Below are 18,891 nucleotides of genomic sequence, written 5' to 3'. Positions count from 1 at the left end.
CAGTTTCGCTGGTAACCTTTTTTCTACTTTAGCTTTCTGCTTTTCTGTTCTTATACTTCAGAGAAATGCTGTGCTTTTTAATTTCATGGCCTTGGTTGTTGATAATGAAGGCTCATCAAATAGTATTTTCTTGAAAAAAAAAAGTATGCTGTAATTCAAATACATGCCACTGAAAACATAATCTTTTGTCATAGCCTTATTATAAATATTTCAAAGTGGGTTATTTTAAAAATTGTGTCTTTGCAGAAGAGAGAAAAATGTTGGGTTGGCCAAAAAGTTCGTTCGGGTTTTTGTCTAACATCTTGTGAAAAACCCGAACGAACTTTTTGGCCAACCCCATATAATATAAAGCATTTTAAAAAAACATAAAAAACCGAAAACAACATGTGAACAGGCGCATCATGTGAGTGTGCTTCTCCAGGATAAACACAGGGGAAATGCTTTGGTTGCCCTTTGAGCGTGGTGGTTGAGGCGTTATCTTGAAATCACGAGTTTTACACGTTAGACATGGCTCCAGCGGGCTCATGTGTCGGCCCTGTTGCCAGTGCGCCCCTGAAGCCCTGCTCTGATGCTCTGTGTCTTCTGTCGCAGGCACGCACCGAGGCTGGGCTGCCGTCCAGATGCGTCTGCTTCACGAGCTGGTCTATGCGTCCCGGAGGATGGGGAACCCTGCTCTCTCTGTCAGGCACTTGTCCTTCCTGCTACAGACCATGCTGGATTTCTTGTCAGATCAAGGTGAGTGGATTCAAACTCCAGTTTTCTCCCAGGAAAGATGAATGAGTGCCCTCCTGGTGCTGGCCCCCGTCAACACCGGCCCAGGATCGGGTGGGTGATGTCCTCCGTGCCCTCACCTCCCTGGGCCCCTCTCAACACACACTGCTGGCCCTTCTCGCTGCTCTCAGCCTCCGGCATGGGCTCCCCTTGCCTTTGCCTACGTTTTATAGAATGTAAGTGTCCAAGTGTGACACTTATATGCAGAAGTGCACGATTCACAAGCACACTGCTCAGTGAGTTTTCACGAAGTGACCACGTGGTACCCGGCACCCAGATCGGACACAAGACCAGAACCCCAAACACCTCTGTGCCCCTTTTGGTCACTGCTCCCCGCGCGGGCAGCGTCTGTCTTGACTCTCTGAGGGATCGTGCGTGTCTTTGCCCATACATCAGGGCAACTTTCTTCTAGGTCCTTGCCTCCGTCACCTTCTCTTCTCACACAGTTCCTGGGTGTTACGTGTTTTTTGGGTTTCAGTCACGATCCGTTTATCTCCAGCCCAGGCCCCACCCTGAGCCCCAGGTGTTCTCCTGCTGCCTGGGTGCCGCACAGGCCCTTGGAAATCAGCCCTCCGCTGCCTGTGTCCCAGCACCCTGTCTGCCTGTCCCTCCCGCCGGGTTAGCATGTGCTGTGGGTCCCCTGGGAAGCACTCCTGGGTGTGATGCAAGTGCGGGGCGTTTATTAGAAGTGCTCTTGGGATCGACACCCACTGAGGGGAAGAGAAGGAGGCAGGTCTGTTTGGGCAGAGGGAAGCTGGGCCTCGGGGCAGAATCTGCGGGGGCCTGGGCGGCCCCCGGGAGCTCCGGGCTGGGGTGACCCTGGAGCCATCCTGCATCATCCCGCAGGCCAGCCTTCTGCCCCCTCACCGAAAGGTCGTACAGGTTCTCGTGGCGAGGTCCCTATCTCCCTGTGGAGGGCACTGTCTGGAGAGGACGCCGCCCAGAGCCTTGGGGGTGAGGCCTCAGCGGGACCTCTGGCACTGGGATGGCCGCGCTGTGTGGAGAGGAGCTGGGTCTCTGTAATCACACACCCAGGGGCTGATGCAGCTGCTCCCAGGGAGGGGAGCACATCCCTTCCCTGAGCTGCTTCCACCTCCCCCTGCCTCACCTGCCTCGTCCTGGACTTTTTTCTCGCAAATACACATCTTCTTCCCACAGCGGGCCTTTGCCCTCACCCCTTGCCTGCACCTTGTCAGCCATCTCCCCTGGGTCTGCACTTCCTCTAGACTGCCTGTCACAAGTCCCAGGGGACCCGTCGTCCTCCTGCTGTTCGGTCTCTCCCCTCACGCACTTCTCACGTTGCACCGACAGAGCTGGGGCCTGTTTAGTCGGCCTGTCTTCCCTGCAGAAGCCCCAGGAGAGAAGGAACTTGGTGGTTATTTAAGGTCATATTAATTTGTGATCCGAAGACGCTGGGTCTAGAAGGAGAGAAACTTGGGATATTTGACCCTGTTGAACAGACCGCTGCCTCATAAGGGCCTGTGTGTAATGGTATTTGGTTAATTGGAGTCTTCTGCGAAGAAGACTGAAGTCAGGAGGACCAAGGGTTCCCTCCACTCACCCCAACCTCTAATTACCGTAACCTCAGATCAGTAATTAGGTTCTTCCTGGGCCTTCATTTTCTCATTTGTACAACTAGGATATTACAGGTTGTGTGGCAGGTTGTTATTATTTTAATGATAGTATTTTAATTGATTGGGTGACCTTTCTCCTGGAGAGCTCATGGTACCATTCACAGGGTTGATAATTAACATTTCTAAATACCACCGCATTGAAATGAAATACAGAAGAGAGGAGTAGCCTTCTCCTTGGACGGGAACCCGTCTGGGTGTTTGCAGATGGAGGTGGCACAGTCTGGGGATTCTTGCCTGCCCCTCCTCATAGGTCCCCCCCTGCCCGGTGTGTGCCAGTGCGCGGGACCTCACAAGATGGGTTCTGGGGCCAATTGTTTTTTGTTTTTTTTTAGACGAATTTTATTCCAAAGTGGCTCTAGTAGTATCAGAGACATTGATGTAGAGTTTGAATATTGTTTCAGGTAAAGTGACAATGGATAAAAGCAGTATTTCTAGTTAATATATTTTTAGATAATGGGATTTTAAATGTGTGAGTTAAAAATGTAATAAATATTAATGAACTTATTTACAAAACAGAAACAGACTCATAGACAATAGAAAACTAACCTACGGTTACCAAAAGGGAAAGGAGAGGGGAATAAATTAGATAGACAACAATGTCCCACTGTATAGTGCAGGGCACGATATACTCAATATCTTGTAATAAACTGTAATGGAAAAGAAATGTAATAAATATTTAAAATAGGTGTTTTACTATTTTATCTACTTTGAAAGATTTATCAATTCAGAATTATAGGGGAGATTTTTTTTTAAAGGAGAACCACTTTATTTTGAGTAGTAAACGAAACTGCATTTATAACGTAATAAACAAACCTTCCTTCAATTTCTTCACAGTTAGTCCAAAGAATAAAACCTCTGACTTAATGAGAATTTACATTTAACCTTAAATATTCTAAAATCCATCCATGTCAACTTTGGAATTTTAGTCTTGCCTGATACTATGAAATAGGGCAAACCTTGATCGATGGGCAAATTCCTAATTTTTGCTGTTCAGCCTCTTTTCTGGATCTTGCTCTCTGATTCTGCACATTCCAGAGTGTTCAGTGGATTTGTAATAAGCTTTCAAGATGAAGGGGAATTTCTTGCTCATTGTTTGCCTGAAATCTTGGCTTGCGTTCATCTTTTTAAACAAAAAATATGCTCCAAAAATGCCCACAAGTTCAGCTAGTAAAACTCCCTTAAAGATCTTCTTTGCCAGTGGATCCAGAGTACAGGCCATCCTGAGGCACGTACTCGCGGGGCTGCTGGGACCAACTGTTTACATAAAAAGAATAGGGTGTGGGGAGGATGCCACGGTTAAGCCTATAGAGGAGTCCATAGTAAATGACGGATATGGGAGCATCATGGGGGAATTGACAGTTCTTTTCAGAGGTGGAAGAATGGTTTGGGTCATGTTCCATGAAGGAGGTGACCTTGACCTTGAAGAACAAATTGGTGTTTGCCAGACAAGACTGAGCAGAAGGAATAGCTTCAGGTAGCAGGACTTTCTCCAGTTCTGGTGGAATTAAGAGGGTTTGGTTTATTTGGGGAATGTTAGATACAGTGATTTGTGTGATTCTGTTGTCTGGGATTTTGGGAAGGAAAGTGGATGATCAACAGTAGTGCAATACGATCCTGCAATTCCACTCCTAGGTATATACTCAGAGGTTTGAAGACACAAACCCACATAAAAGCTTGCACACGAGTGTTCCTGGTGGCATCACGCATAATAGCCAAAAAGTGAAAGCGGCATCCATCAATGTCCATTCACTGGTGGATGGATAACGAAAGTGTGGTGTGTCCACCTGCATTTCTCATTCTCTTCCTCTCCCTCATCCCTTCTTCCTTTCCACTTTCCTTCCTTCTTTTGGCTAACCTTTGTTCATCCTTCAGATCTCAGCGTAGATAGCCACTTCTGTTGTTTTCTACAAAGCCGTTCTTGGTCCCTCAAGACTACCTTGTGTTCCTTTGGAACATTGCCACTGGAGTATGTGCTTACCCATCGAGCACTTTCACCCACTATATTTCGATCGCTCAATTAATTGACAGGCTCGGCACTCAGGCAGCAGGCTCTCTGAAGGTGTCTGTCTGACTTGCTGTTTTTCTTGTCCCTGTCACCTAGTGGCTTGTGCTGGCATCCACATAGGGCTGAATGCATTAATAATAAATGCTTTTCCTTTCTTAAAAGTAACTTTATTGAGATTTAGTTCACAGACCACACTGTTTAAAATGTGCCCTTCAGTTTTTTAGTGTATTCACAGATATGTGCACCTGTTAACCACAGTCAATTTAAAACATTCATCACTTTGAAAAGAAACCCTATTAGTGGCTAGTTAAAGCCACTGTGGCTGGTTAGTGGCACACTTCAGTACTCACATCCTGTTGAATGCATTAATAATGAATACTCCCTTTCTTTTTTTGGTTTATTTTCACTGTTACTGGGAAGGCTATGGTGAGCCTCTTCAGCGCTTTGGCTTTTCGAGCAGGAGAGAGATTTTGTCAGGAGAGGGATTACTGGGTCAGCCATTCTGAACACTTTTATTGCTGTTGAAACATATTGGAAATTGCGTTCTGAAAGGATTGTTCTAATTATACCTCTGGCAGCAGTGCTGCTCATTCAGTATGTAGAAAACGTTGCCTTATTGTTTTAATTTGTATTATCTGGGTAAGTTGCAAGTTTGGATATTTGTTCTGTGTTCCTGTTTACTAATTGTATCTCTTTTATGTGAGACTCTTTTACAGTCTTCTGACTGTTTCCCTGTAGCTTGTCTCATTTCTTGGGAGGCAGATAGCATCAGGCCACTGTGCTGAGGTCTGTCACGCTTTGAGATGCTAATGAAGTCCTTTGCCCAAAGTCTGTCAGTTACTATGAGAGATACTCATACTATGAAATGTATCTTGTGCCCGTAACATACCTGGATGGTGTACAGCGGGTTTGAAAGAGTTAAGACACCTCCTGAAAGTGCTTCACTTGTTTTTGAACTAAAGCTGAAAGTAGCAGGAAAATCTGTTTTAAACATTTTATGATAGATCTCTTTAGCGTAATACGAAACTTGAAACTGTTGCTGGAACTCTGCGAAATACATTTAACATTACAGAGGATTAGCTCAGACCAACATGTGTGAATTTAACAGAGAGTATGAAGCGCTTTACATTTGACCCACATTGGCCATCCTTTGGTTTCTTGAATACGTCAGGAGTTTTGCTTTTTGGTGTTTTCTTGTCTCAGGATGTTGGCTACACTCTTGCCAGCCATCCCGCCTTCAGCTCTGGGGTGGGTTTGTGCAGATGGCCTCCCCATCCCCGCCCTCACAGCATCTTCTGGTCATGTCCCGACTTTTCTTCAGGGCGGGCAGTTTTTATGGCTGACCCTCCACTTCCTCTCTTGATAAATCCCCCTCTAGGAGAGTCGGGCCCCTCAGGGACAGCAAGGCTAAGTTATGGGATGAGGGGCCGAGCTGCCTGGGAAGAGAGGGGTTTCCTCTTTTCTGCCGGGAGAAGCGTGAAGCCCCAGGAACTGCTGGTGACCACACTGGGTCGTGTGGAGAAGAGTCTAGGAGTGGAGTGGACTCTTCCTTGTGTGGTCTTCTCCATCCCAGCAAGCACACCGTAATCCAATCCCTAGTGCCCTAGGGCCTCCCTAACTAGAACGTGCTTTCTAAGAAAGCAGTGGCTCTGCTTGGATCACTGTACCTTTTTTTTTTTTTTTTTTTTTTGCAGTATGCGGGCCTCTCACTGTTGTGGCTTCTCCCGTTGCGGAGCACAGGCTCCGGACGCACAGGCTCAGCGGCCATGGCTCACGGGCCCAGCCGCTCCGTGGCATGTGGGATCCTCCCGGACCGGGGCACGAACCCGTGTCCCCTGCATCGGCAGGTGGACTCTCAACCACTGCGCCGCCAGGGAAGCCCCTCACTGTACCTTTGTAGCATCTAAAATAGTCATAGGTGTGCCGGAAATATTTGTGGAATGAGGGAGTGATGGTGGCAGTGATCAGTGACCGCTCAGGAAGTACTCTGGGAGGGGGGTTTTGGAGGGGACGTTGGAGTGCAGTGCTAGGACACTTGTTTTGAAGGTGCATTTAAATAACATTTTACCATGGTGTTTGTTCATACTTTAAAAGTAATATGGAATGGCTGATAGGAATTATGAGGTGATTGATCCCCCCTGCTCACCCACCCCTCACTCCTTGTCGGAGCCTCTGGCCAGATGATTTACTTGCATGGATTTAGGGTTAAGGAAACCCAGAACAGGGAAGAGATGGAGTCTCCCAGGGAGGGCTGAAGGAGCGCTCGTCAAGAGCAGGTGCTTGAGATGGGCCCTGGAGAGTGAGCAGGTACTCAGCAGGTGTGTGGGACACAGGTGAGGGGGAGGTGAAGGGAAGTAGTGTTTAGGGCAGGGCTTGCATGAATGAAAGAGAAGGTGCCGCTGTGCTTGGGCTGAGGGATGCGGCTCAGTCCAGACCTGGGTCTTCTGCTGCTTCGGGCGTGGCAGTGCCTGTCAGGTAACGCATCTCATCCGTAAAGCGGGAATGGACGCCCGGAGGATGGCGTCCTGGCGTTCCTCCCCGGCACCCCTGCGTTCCTGGGCTGCCTGGCTGCAGAAGGCCACAGCCGCGTGAGGACCGTTGCAGGGGTGAACACGGAGGTCCTGCCTGGTGAAGCGGCCTGTCCCAGCCCCACAGCCAGTGGCAGAACGAGCCTGGACCCCTAGCCTCTCAGCTCCTAATATGGGGGAAGGGGAGCCACTTGCCCCGACCGCTGTTGACAGAGACGTTTTCGTTTAACTGCCAAATGACTGCCTGCTTCCACGTGGCCGTTCGAGTTGCTGATGGCAAATGCGTTTCAGCACAGTGCTACTGCCCCCTGGCAGTGGGATGGTGGTATGTGTGTATTTCATCAGAGGGAAAAACACTCACTGAGCTTGGAAACAGCTTCAAGGCAGCCTTTGGTGCACAGAGGACCTTTTTTATGGAAAAGGAAGAAGTACCGCTTTGAAAACAATGACAAAGCTGTGAAAACTGCAGTTCAGTTAGGGTTCTAAATGCACGCATGCATACATAGTACACACATACCATTAAAGAGAAATTGTCCCGACACTTGTTAAAATGGCAAGGAAGACTGTTCCAGACAGTTGCAGTAGGGTCAGCTCTGTTGCAGTAGGGGAGAGAGACTGAGCTCCCTCCAAATACAAGGACAAGTGGGGATTCAGAGCCAACAGCAAAGGGAGTGGGGAGTGGACAGAAAATGACTCAGAGGAGACGTCGGGCTGGGGGATTCTGGCACAGTTGGCCTAACAGGGTTCTCGCTGAAGGCAAGCCAAGGACTTAGACGTCAAGGGGGTGGTGGTGGTGTGAGGAACTTGATCAGATAGTGAGGGTGATCGGATATCAAGGGTGGGGGGACTCTCGCTCACCTAATTAAGTGGGATCCTTGCTACAGCCGGACTAGGCGGGGCGAGGACAGGGCCTAGTCTGAAGTAGGGCATTGAGCAGCCTGCATCAGGGAGAGGTTCTCTGTCATTACGCACACAGGTACATACATGCACGCGTGCTTTGTGACCGGGATTTGACTGTGTGCAGTGTGGGAGCTGGCTGCACGGTACGTGGAGCAGTTGCTTCTGTGTGTGCGGCCGGATCCTGAAGCCCTCAGGCAGGCAGTCGGAGAGGTGGTTGGGAAGGGGAGGTGGGTGGGAAGGAAGCACAGACGAGCAGGAACTTGTGAGGCTGAGCTGGACCCCACCCCACGGGGATGGACAGGAACCGTGCTGGTTTCTCAGCACCTCCCAGCCCCCAGCTTCGATGATGGGAGCCCCTGGAGGAGCGGCCACCTGGCCCAGGAGCTGGAGAAGCTGAAGCAGAGGGCCTGGGGGAGGCGCTAGAGGAGCTGCGGGAGGGATGCTGCCTCCACCCCCCCACCCCAGCAGTGTCAGTGGGCGTGCCTGTGCCTTCCAGGTCCCCATGCACGCTGGCTCAGAGTATGCAGGGAAGGGGCCTCTGGGAAGTGTGGATTCAGCTTAGCTAAACGCACACACTGGTGAAGATTTGACTTTGTGGTTTGAAGTGCACGTCCCCTTTCAGGAAGCGGGAGATGAGTCCCCATTGAGAAAAAGCATTCCTATTTTATTTTTGCTTTCCTTGCTATCATAGTTGACATTTTACTTCTTGTTTTAGTACCGGGAACAACTTTTTGTTTTGAGTTCTCTTTGATGAGCCCGTAGTTATACATTTAGATGGGCTAGACAGGAATAATTCCTCCGTTTCCTCCCCCGCTTCTTCCTTCTCTCTTTGAAAACTGTTCATCTGAGATTACTTGATGCTTTTTGAACGAGAGTGGATTGTACTGTGAAGAGAATAAGAAAAAATAGGATTGCCAATTCCTTTAAAAATGTTGGTTTTTACATGTAAAGTAGATGAGTTGTGAGTGCAATTGCAGTAGACCCTTAAGGCTCCTGAAGGTGTATTTTAAGGGTTCTAGGAATACTGTGCAGACGATGAAGGACAAGGGAGGGGTAAACGACGGCATTGGGGAGCTCTCCTTATCTCCTTTCTGGAAGTGTTTATTGATCATCTCCGTGACTTGGACACGATGCTGGGTCCATGCAGTACCAGAGGCGACTTTTGGGTTGAGCTGGAGGGATAGCGGCGGCAAGGCTGTGGGGCGGGGCATTGCGGCAGCTGTGCGGGCGGGAGCGAGGTGAGAGGAGTTACGAATGCTCCCCGTGTCTTTTGGCCGAGCAGTGTTTAGTGTAACGGGATGCCCGCAAAGCGTGGGGCTAAGGGATGGCGGGAGATGCAGCCAGCAAGAGAGACTGGGTGGGGTGAGGAGGCCCTTGGTGCTGGTCCTGTGGGCGGGGTAAAGGGAGGCTTATCTGCACGATTGTCACACTCACCTCCTTCTTCATCTAGGGGAAGGAAAGAAGGAGGGACAGAGGTTGGAGGGGTTTCGGGAGGAGCTGGAGAAGCTGGGTCGGGTATTTTGGACTCAGAAACCAGCTAAAATGGAAGAAGCCAAAGCTTGTTACCTTCCACCCCAATCCCTAACCCTCCCCTAAAACAACCTGCAGGGATTTTTAGGTTTTGGGGGTTCCTTAAGTAGAATGGTAAATTTATGTTCGTTACCATCTACGTTTTATCTCTGAGCATCATTTTTGGACGGGGGGAGACCCTGGGTTCAAATGGCAGGGTTATCACTTCCTGCTTTTGTTTCCTTTACACTCCCAGCCCCTTCGAGTCCCTTTGGATTGTCCCTTTGAGTCTGCGCCTCCGCCAGGTGTGCCCAGTGCCCCTGGGCTTCAGCTGCTACCTACTTCGTCTCCCAGAGCACCCTTCATCACTCAGCCTCTGCATCTCGACCTTATCCGAGGTCCGGGCCTGCAGGTCGCCCATCGCCTTCAGACTCCTCTCTGTTGGCGTCTGTACTTCCAATCAGGGCTCGTTTCCCATCCCTTCCTGCTCTCATGACCTTCCGCTGTGACCTCAGGAACTCATGGGCTGTCATAGCAAAGTCCCCTGTTTCATCTCAGCCTCCTTTTTCCCTGAATGTTCCACTAACCTTGTACTAAGGTAGTGACTCTTTACCACAGAGTTTGCAAATGTGTGGGAATGTTTCTTTTCTGGTAGAACCTTGACCAAGGGGTCTCATTTGTGTTTCACAGGAAGGAACGAGGCCGCTAAATGCAGGTCTAACGCAGGTAAATAAAGCACAGAAAGCGCTGTCCTGCTCAGAATGCCGGTGGCGCTCCCACGGAGCCACAGCGGAGAGGGGGCCAGCTCACTCCCGTAGGCACTGCTTCCCCGGCCACCCCTCAAGATGCTGCTGTTTTTTCCTGCTGCACCCCAAGGGCCTCGGGGCCTAGAGGTGGCAGAGAAGTCCTTCCCTATTGCTACTTCCAGGCAGTCCTCCTTGGAACCCCCAGCTCCTCACAGCAGGTGTGCTGCTCCTTTGGCTGTGGCCACTGACGTGCTCTGGTCACTTCTCCCCGCTCCTGGCTCACCCTGTCCTGCAGCATCGCCACTGTCTGTGTCCTGGTGGCTTTGTCATCCACTTTGAGGGTCCAGTCAACACCATCCTTATCTTCTCCGTCTATGTTTCCTCCTGGTGAACTCACAGGCCCAAGTCTCCAAGAACTCTCTGCCCACATGGCTCTTGTATTTATTTCTTATACGGAGCTCCAGACCGGAGCGCCTGACTGCCTACCCATCCCTCCCTGCCCCATCTCAGCACGTGGCACCACTCTCCGTCCTGCTGCTCAGACCACAGACGGTGAAGTCAGTCTCGATCCCCTTTCCCCCCATCAGACCCCATATCTAAGTCCTCCTCAGGCAGTCCTCCGGGTTTTACCTCCCAAACATCCCCATCCGGCCCCTTCTCCCCACCTCTGCGCTTAGAGGGGCAGTCTGAAACCACCCCCCGCCCCCATCACTCAGCTGGGTGTGGATTTGGTTCTTTGGTTCAAATAAGGCTTAGCCCTGGGGGAAATACATTTTGAAAGAAAGTAACGCTCAGCCAACAGTTAACTCAGAATTTACAGGCCCAGTTCCAGAGCCCCGCCCTGGACCCAAGAACTTGCATTTCACAAGGACCTGGGGAGGCCAGTGCAGGAGGTGTGCTCTGTGGGCTGAGAAACGGGCTTTGATAAGAACAAGTTGTTGGTGGGGAGTTTTTCACTGGGGCCATTTCAGGGTCTTTGCCTCTTTCTGGAAAGCAGCCTCCCTTCTCTCCCCTCCGTAGCCACCGTTCACTGGGTTTGGAGTAAAATGCATAGAGTCACTGTTGCTGCCCTGGCTGCACTCAGAGGAGTTCCTGCCTTCTTTAGTGCCCCTGCTCGTGGGTAGCAGATCCGTGAGTTGTGGGCCAGTGAGATTTCTTATGGATTCTACAGTTATTCGTGTGAAAGCTCACGTAAAGCGATACAAGTTGTGTCACATTTAGTTAGAGATGTGGTGTCACGTTTTTATTGGGAAGAAGGACGCTGAGGCTGACGTGGACTCTGAGGGTGCTGATGCCCTGTGTATCAGCCCGACAGCCGCCTATGAGGGCGTTGAGGTGGTGACACAGGGCAGCGCAGCGTCGGGCGCAGAACGGACTGGACAGATGGACACACCTCCTCCGCGTGCCCCACCGCCCTGCACTTTTTCACTTACCGTAGTTCTAGACTGTTGTAAATTAAAATTACTTTTCTGGCCATCTTTTATAATCCTGGGTTTTAAAATATCTGTTCTTCACATTTTTTTGAATTTCAGTAAATTGTAAAATGGCATTGAAAATAAGAATGCATTATTTTACTAGATTTTGGTATCAGACATTATGGGTAAAATAACATGGCTATAAAAATTGAAAGTCTCCTACAATATGGAGGAGATATTGAAAATATGCAGGGTTTGGGTTTAAAGCCCTGTGTGTTGTGTCTTGTTCCCGCCATGAAGAACATACAGGCCTAGATTTGAACTTCTGTCCTTTGGCTTCATAGCAAAGCATAAAGAGCTACAGCATGAACCCTGCCCAAAGATGAAGGCCATAGTTTTTTTCTTTTTTTTGCGGTACGCGGGCCTCTCACTGTTGTGGCCTCTCCCGTTGCGGAGCACAGGCTCCGGACGCGTAGGCTCAGCGGCCATGGCTCACGGGCCCAGCCGCTCCGTGGCATGTGGGATCTTCCCGGACTGGGGCACGAACCCGTGTCCCCTGCATCGGCAGGCGGACTCTCCAACCACTGCGCCACCAGGGAAGCCCAAGGCCATAGTTTTTATATTGTGAAGGCATATGTATTATTCTGCTTCTTGCTTTCCATTCCAGACATGCTCTTTCCCCATTGCATTTTATCCCCACGGGGTATACGTGGTTTCTTCTGGAGTTTTGAGTTAGTATGTTCCATTTTTCACCTGGGTGGAGGAGGAGGCGGGCTGAGCACATGAATTGTTACCTTGCAGAGTCCTGGTGGGAGCTCTTCAGTAAAGAGCTGTCATTTGTTTCTGTCGCAATTTATACAGTCCCTTTTGTTTGTTCAGAAATAGAAGAGGTTGAACAAAAACCCAGCAGAAATGAAGGGAAGCTTTTGACTTCCTTTAAGTTGTGTGTTGACGAGATAAATGCTGTGTAGGGCAACATAATAAGTACCTGCTAATAAAATGCATTCTCAGTAGAGCAACCACACGTGTAAAATAATGAGGTGAAGAAAAACTATCAGTATGTCAAAATCCCCAATATATTAACTGCATTTACTAGTTATGGGAAAATACGAATTTGCCAAGTCGTAGGTGAACCAAAGTAGAGCATCCTGGGGTGGTACCAAAAGGGGCACTCTGCACCTTCTCGAAGGATTTAGTCTTGTGGGACACCGTGGTCTAGACGGTGTACACTTTTCAGCAGTGGAGTGGGGCCTGCTTTGCTGCTCACTTGTCCACCATCTGCTGCATGGAGTGCCAGCCTGCCATTCTCTCGGGCAGGCTGCCATTTCTGGTGCAGGATATGGCGACACATTCGAAGGACGCACCTTGTCTCCCAGGTCGTCCTTTCTCATCTCTCTTCCACACAGACTATAAAGTGATCTTCCCAAAGCAGATATTTATCCATAGCAATCTATGTGTGAAGGCTGGACAGCTGGAATTGAGACTTTTTTTTTACCCCCCAAACCCCAGCCTAGCATAAAGTCTGGCTCATAGGGGCTCAATACGTGCTTGTTAAATCGAATTGCTTGTTTTCTCTGCATTATTTCCTCATCGGGAAAGTGAGGATTATGTCTACCTTGCTGTGCTGGTGTAGGGAGTTGAGGCGCTGTATGTAAAGAGCCAGGATTATGTCTACCTTGCCGTGCTGGTGTAGGGAGTTGAGGCGCTGTATGTAAAGAGCCGGGATTACGTCTACCTTGCCGTGCTGGTGTAGGGAGTTGAGGCGCTGTATGTAAAGAGCCGGGATTATGTCTACCTTGCCGTGCTGGTGTAGGGAGTTGAGGCGCTGTATGTAAAGAGCCGGGATTATGTCTACCTTGCCGTGCTGGTGTAGGGAGTTGAGGCACTGTATGTAAAGAGCCGGAAGCATAATATATGCTCAACACGTTGTAATTCTTACTGTTTATATTGATTTGTTTCTGACTTCTGAAGCGTTTCAACATATGCAGGTCTTAAACTGGAGAGCCGTACAGTTTTCTATTTTGATGGTATGTGTATCTATCCTTCATGGGGGAGTTGAATGGCCTTGGACAAGATGCCGGTGTCCCTGGCCTGGGCTGCTCTGTGTGTAGAATGGAGACAGTACAACGGTGTTTCAGCAAGGAGAACAGTGCAGAGAAATGTATGGGTTATGATCCTTGGATTGAGGCAGACCTGGGTTTGCCTCCTGTGTCTTCTACTGATTAAATGTAGCCTTTGAGAATTTACTTACTTTACTAAGCCTGCTTTCAACTGTAAGATTAAGAAGATAATGTCTGATAGTGTCTGGAGGATTATCAGAAATAATGTGTAGCAGTCACTTGGCATCCTGCCTGCAATATAGTAGAAGCTCGATAAAATTAGCATCTTCCCTTACTTCACCTACTTGAAAAGTCAGTGTTTCTCCCCGTAATGCTATACAGTTCTTTCCAGCTTAAAGAGCTTTTGGTGGCTGTTATCAGAAGTTTTAGCAGCAGAGTAACCAGTTAAAGTTATAAAAAGAGAGTTTCTCTGCAGGATTTTCATAGTTAGATGGGAACAGATGGGGGGAACCTTTTGGCCGTGTCTGACTCTAATCTTTGACCAATTTTCTCTAAAAAATGGTTATCTTGGCAGGTACTTATTTATTGCTAAGGATGACTAGAATGATTAAAACGTAGGTTTCTCTGTATCTGGAATATGTCAGAGTAAGAGAAGAGGAATTTCTGAGTATTAAATTCAAGCCAAAATGGAGCAGTACGGTTTTCACATGGAAGTATTGAGTCTGAAATTTGAAGCAACTGGGAAAGGGTGTGCACACTACCTGGACCAGGACGGTGGGTTTGGCGTAGATTTCCAGATAGGAATCAGCACGAGGAGTGGGGGTGGTGGTGGTGGTGGTCGGGTTTCCCAGGTGTGACCTCGGGCCAATCACTTCTGTGATCCCTGGCCTTCACTTTCCTCTTTGGTAAAAAATGAAGCATTGAGACCGAATGACCACTCATACGTGTATATTCATTTATCAAATTCGCTCTGCATTAGGTATTGCATCTCAGAATTGATTGAGAATTTTGAATCTATTAATACTTTCTGTCATGTCAAGCGAGGAGTTGAAGATGTGCTCCAGTAACTTGCCGAGCACCGGAGAGGACAGCTGACCTGGAGCCCTTACAACAGTGGCCCTCAAACTTCTCGATCACGGCCCATAGTAGGAAGTACACTGCGTGTGAAAAAACACACGTTTCGTGAAACGACACCCATTCTCACTGTGTGTGGTGTCCCCTATCGGTCAGCTTGGGCCACCGTAACAAAAATACCACAGCCTGGGGGCCTCAACAACAGACATTTATTGTCTCCCAGTCCTGGAGGCTGGAAGTCTAAGATCAAGGTGTCGGCAGGGCTGGTTCTTCCTGAGGCCTCTCCTTGGCTGGCAGATGACCACCTTCTCCCTGTGTCTTCACGCGGTCGTCCCTCTGTGTGTGTGTTGCTGTGTCCTAATCTCCTTTTCTTATAAGGACACCGGTCATATTGGATTAGGGTCCACGCATATGAGCTCATTTGACCTTAACTACTTCTTTAAAGGCCGTCTCTCCAGATGTAGTCGTCTTCTGAGGTACTGGGTATTAGGACTTCAACAATATAAGTGTGGGGGATGGGGAGACACAGTTTAGCCCGTAACGTGGAGTATGATCCATCCCACCCCACCCCACCCCACCCCACCCCGTCCCGTCCCGTCCCGTCCCATCCTGTGGGATGCTGCTCGCTACCCACTAAACTGATTTTTTTAAAAAAATATTTATTTATCAAGCAACCCATACATTGTTAGTATAGACATCGTGCAAGGTTAAAACATATTCAAACATCAAGATCCACATTCAGGGCTTCCCTGGTGGCGCAGTGGTTGAGAGTCCGCCTGCCGATGCAGGGGACGTGGGTTCGTGCCCTGGTCCGGGAAGATCCCACGTACCGCGGAGCGGCTGGGCCCGTGAGCCATGGCCTCTGGGCCTGCGTGTCCGGAGCCTGCGCTCCTCAACGGGAGAGGCCACGGCAGTGAGAGGCCCGCGTATTTTTCTATAAACTTTAAATGGCAGAGCTGTTTTTGTCTTCTTTGTCCAGTGATAACTTTAGACATATTTTCCATTGACGATATCATAAATGCCATAAAGTTCTAAGCAAGTTCTAGAGGCTGGAAGTCTGGGGTCAAGGTGCCAGCATGGTTGGGCTCTGGTGAGAGCTCTCTTCTTGGCTTGCAGATGGTTGCTTTCTTGTTGTGTCCTCACGTAGCAGAGAAAGAGAAAGAGAAAGAAGAAGAGGAAGAGGAAGAGGTGTAAGAGAGAAAAAGAGAGAGAGAGAGAGAGACTAAACTGATTTTTATGACCCACAGAAAGGTCAAATAGCTTACAGGCTGTTGCACCCTTACTTCTCTTTTAGAATCGGCAATGGGATTTAAATGGAATGGGCTCGTTTGAAATGAGTCACTTGCAGACTTCCCCAGTGTCTCTTGTGACCTGTGCTCCGCATTTGTTAGCTTCATTTACATGTGTCGCACGTGGACGGAATCAAGCTGTTCGGCCCATGCAGCCATCGCATCCTGCTGGTATCCTGCTCCACTGATCTGACAGTTCAGGCTTTTCTGGATCTCATTTTTAAAAAGAGATTGAGATAAATTCACAGTAATGTTTATCAAGCAGCCTCTCAGTGGCAGAGTACTATTTTAGTGGAAGAAATGGCATATTCCTTAGCAAAATGAATGCAGAGACCCTTGGTAGGATGTGCAGGGTTTAGCTCTTCTCTGGGTGATGACCTCTACAGATAGCCCCCGGCTTTCAGGGGGAGACCCTGGATGCAGCCCACAGGATACCGACGCCAGGGGACAGAGCGCCAGCCCCCGGCTCCTTGGCTTTTTCTACTTGTGAGCATCCCCAGGGGTCTGTGTTACGTAGGCAATATGAAGCTGTGCCGAGGCTGGGCTGTTGGATGGTTGGTGCCCACCTGGACTCACGTGGCTGATGGCCGACCCTGGCCGACTGTGGCCCCTGCACATCGGCGAGTCTGTGTTCCTCTCTAATTGTCCCTGTGTCCATTCCACGGCTCTCTTGACGTATCAGTCATGTTTTATGCACGTAGCGGGGTAATTTTAGTGGCACTAGGGAAGGTACAGAGGTCCAGGGGCCTGTTTCTCCTGATGTCAAGGCTCTGCTGTCTGCATGAATAACCCCAACAGTGGGAGGAGGGACAGCTCTGTGGGTGTGGGGAGAAGCGTGGTGTTTGATGTGGCTGTAGATGGATTTAGAGGAAATAAAACAACTACACAGAGGGAATTCCCTGGCGGTCCAGTGGTTAGGACTTGGCGCTTTCACTGCCGTGGCCCGGGTTCAGTCCCTGGTCGGGAAACTTAAGATGCCGAAAGCTGCGCGGGGGAGGGATGCTCGGCTGTGGCTGGGCTTTCCCACTTGTGGAGAGAAGACGGGATGGGTCCGGCGTGGCAGCAGAGGGGGCGGCACGAGCCGAAACAGCTCCTCACCTGCTCTGAGATTGAGTTTGTTCATCTCTAAAGTGGGGGTGATTCAATGATGGAACGAGCCACGCTCCATACCCAGCAGAGCACCTGGCATTACAGGAAGGCAGTTAGTGTTGACTCCTTCCTTATTGCTTACCTCAAGCCCCCTTTGTTGTGATGTTTTAGACCCTAGCGAGACAAGTTAACAGCATCACCAGCAGTGCCCTGCATGTTGGCTGATGACCATGTGCCTCGTGCTCACAGCCCCTCCTGGGACCCAAGCAGCCCCTGTGCTGCTGAGGACGCAGGCCCAGGTGCGGAGTGGTGGTGGGGGGAAAGGCGGGTGTCATGGGCACAAACCTGTCCAGCGGGAGGTGGGGCAGAGGGAGGTTCAGATGCAGGTGTGTGAGGCTCCAATCCACGCGCCCTCCTCTCTTATGTGTTCCCACATCTCTGATGGCCTGATCCCCAGTCTGAGTTCTCAGTTCTGCTTTCCAGATGGAACAGTCCCCATCTTCGCATTTGAGCTGGTGCTCATATGTCGCAATCCCGGACTTCCAAAGCTAGATTCATTCATTTTCTCACTTGCCCAGCCAGTATTTGATTTTTAGAGTGTCTGCCTCTTGTATCTTTCCTCAGTTTCAGCACCTGCAAGGTGCTTTGCCTCAACAAGGGTTTCTGGGTCCTGAGAGTGTGTGATAGTCGTGGGCGTGCACTTTCTGTACTCTGTGCCCTTACAGGGGTGAATTGCCCTAATCCTCACAGTTGCCCCAAACGGGTAGCTACTGTTCTTGGGCTTATTTTACAGTGAGACGATTGATGCATAAGGAAATTAGCTAGAATGCCTAAGGTCTGCTATGTGGTATTTGGAGGAGCTGGGACTTGGACCCTGGCCATCTGGCTCTGGAGTCCATGCTCTTGTCCGCCGCTGGCCTCGATCACCTTCTGTTGCCTGAGTGCACGCATTGACGGTTGATCTTGTTGCCCTGCACTGTGACAAGGAGCCAGACCCACCAAAGGTTGCATTGGGACATCAGACATCACACTTCTGGTTTGTCTCTGTACCAGGGTTATCTACCAACTTAGATACCGTTGTCATTTATTTGAAAGACAAAGATTGGATGAGATAGAAAATGTTAGATTTAATTTATTCAGCTTCTCCTTCATTTTATCGCCAGCTCGTTACTTTGCTGCTCAGCCCAAAGAAAATGCGTTAGAAATTTGCCATGGTCAGTGTCAGAGTAGATTGAGCCTTGGCCTGGGAAAGGTGCTCTCCTGGGCGTTTCATCCTGATGGGATGGACCCTCAGACTCTCGCTTCACTGTGTCCTGGAGCCGAGGGAGGGCAGGAAGTCCGAGAAGTGATGCATTTTCCAAACACTGCCGGTGCTCCTTGTTGTCGCGTTCCCATTCTCGGCCTGCAGTTCCACATCAGCTCTCCCGTGCTGCAGAGCAGACAGCGGGGAGCCAGAGGAGCCTGGGGCCAGGAGCCTCACTGCACTGCAGCTGCAGCTGCCAACGTTAGGAGTGTCTGTAAAAGGAAGTCTTCTGTTGCATTGTAACTTGTGATCGGTATGGCATAAGATCAGAAAGGTTTTTTTTTTTTAGTTTAAATGCTGTGATATGGAAGTGCATTTATTTCATGCACATACTTCTCCTTGGGGAAGAAACCAGAGCGGCTGGAAGAGAAACTTTGGCTTAAAAAATTATGAAATTAATGTTACCCCAAAGGTAATTATTTGAGTTATGAAAAACAAGGTTATTAAAAACTAGAAATTACAAAGTGGATCAATGAGGGTGTACATTTAAAAAATTCTGTGAAGATTTGTGGTGGGGATTTAAGAGTTAAGCTCTTGTTGTATTCAATATGTACTTGTATTCAAATAA

At 49.3% G+C, this 18,891-nt stretch overlaps 2 protein-coding genes across 6 annotated transcripts in view; one reads left to right on the top strand and one right to left on the bottom strand.

Moving 5' to 3' along the window:
- Positions 1–18,891, top strand: part of TRAPPC9 (trafficking protein particle complex subunit 9) — a 514,113-nt gene that overhangs the window by 72,242 nt on the left and 422,980 nt on the right. For 4 of the 5 annotated variants that reach the window (XM_065895753.1, XM_065895754.1, XM_065895751.1 and 1 more), the window contains one exon: positions 592–735. The exons of the other annotated variant lie outside the window; for it this stretch is intronic. In XM_065895753.1, the coding sequence (XP_065751825.1) occupies positions 592–735 (144 nt within the window). The remainder of the gene's footprint in view (positions 1–591; positions 736–18,891) is intronic. 5 annotated transcript variants of the gene reach the window in all.
- LOC136137349 (protein CEBPZOS-like) lies at positions 3,382–3,624 on the bottom strand. The gene has a single exon (XM_065895749.1). The coding sequence runs from the start codon at positions 3,622–3,624 to the stop codon at positions 3,382–3,384; it is 243 nt and encodes an 80-aa protein (XP_065751821.1).

Source organism: Phocoena phocoena, chromosome 17 (genome assembly GCF_963924675.1).
Source record: "Phocoena phocoena chromosome 17, mPhoPho1.1, whole genome shotgun sequence".
NCBI classification, from domain to species: Eukaryota; Metazoa; Chordata; class Mammalia; order Artiodactyla; family Phocoenidae; genus Phocoena; species Phocoena phocoena.
The sequence above is the reverse complement of the archived record's forward strand: the minus strand, read 5'-3'. Positions and strand labels throughout refer to the sequence as shown.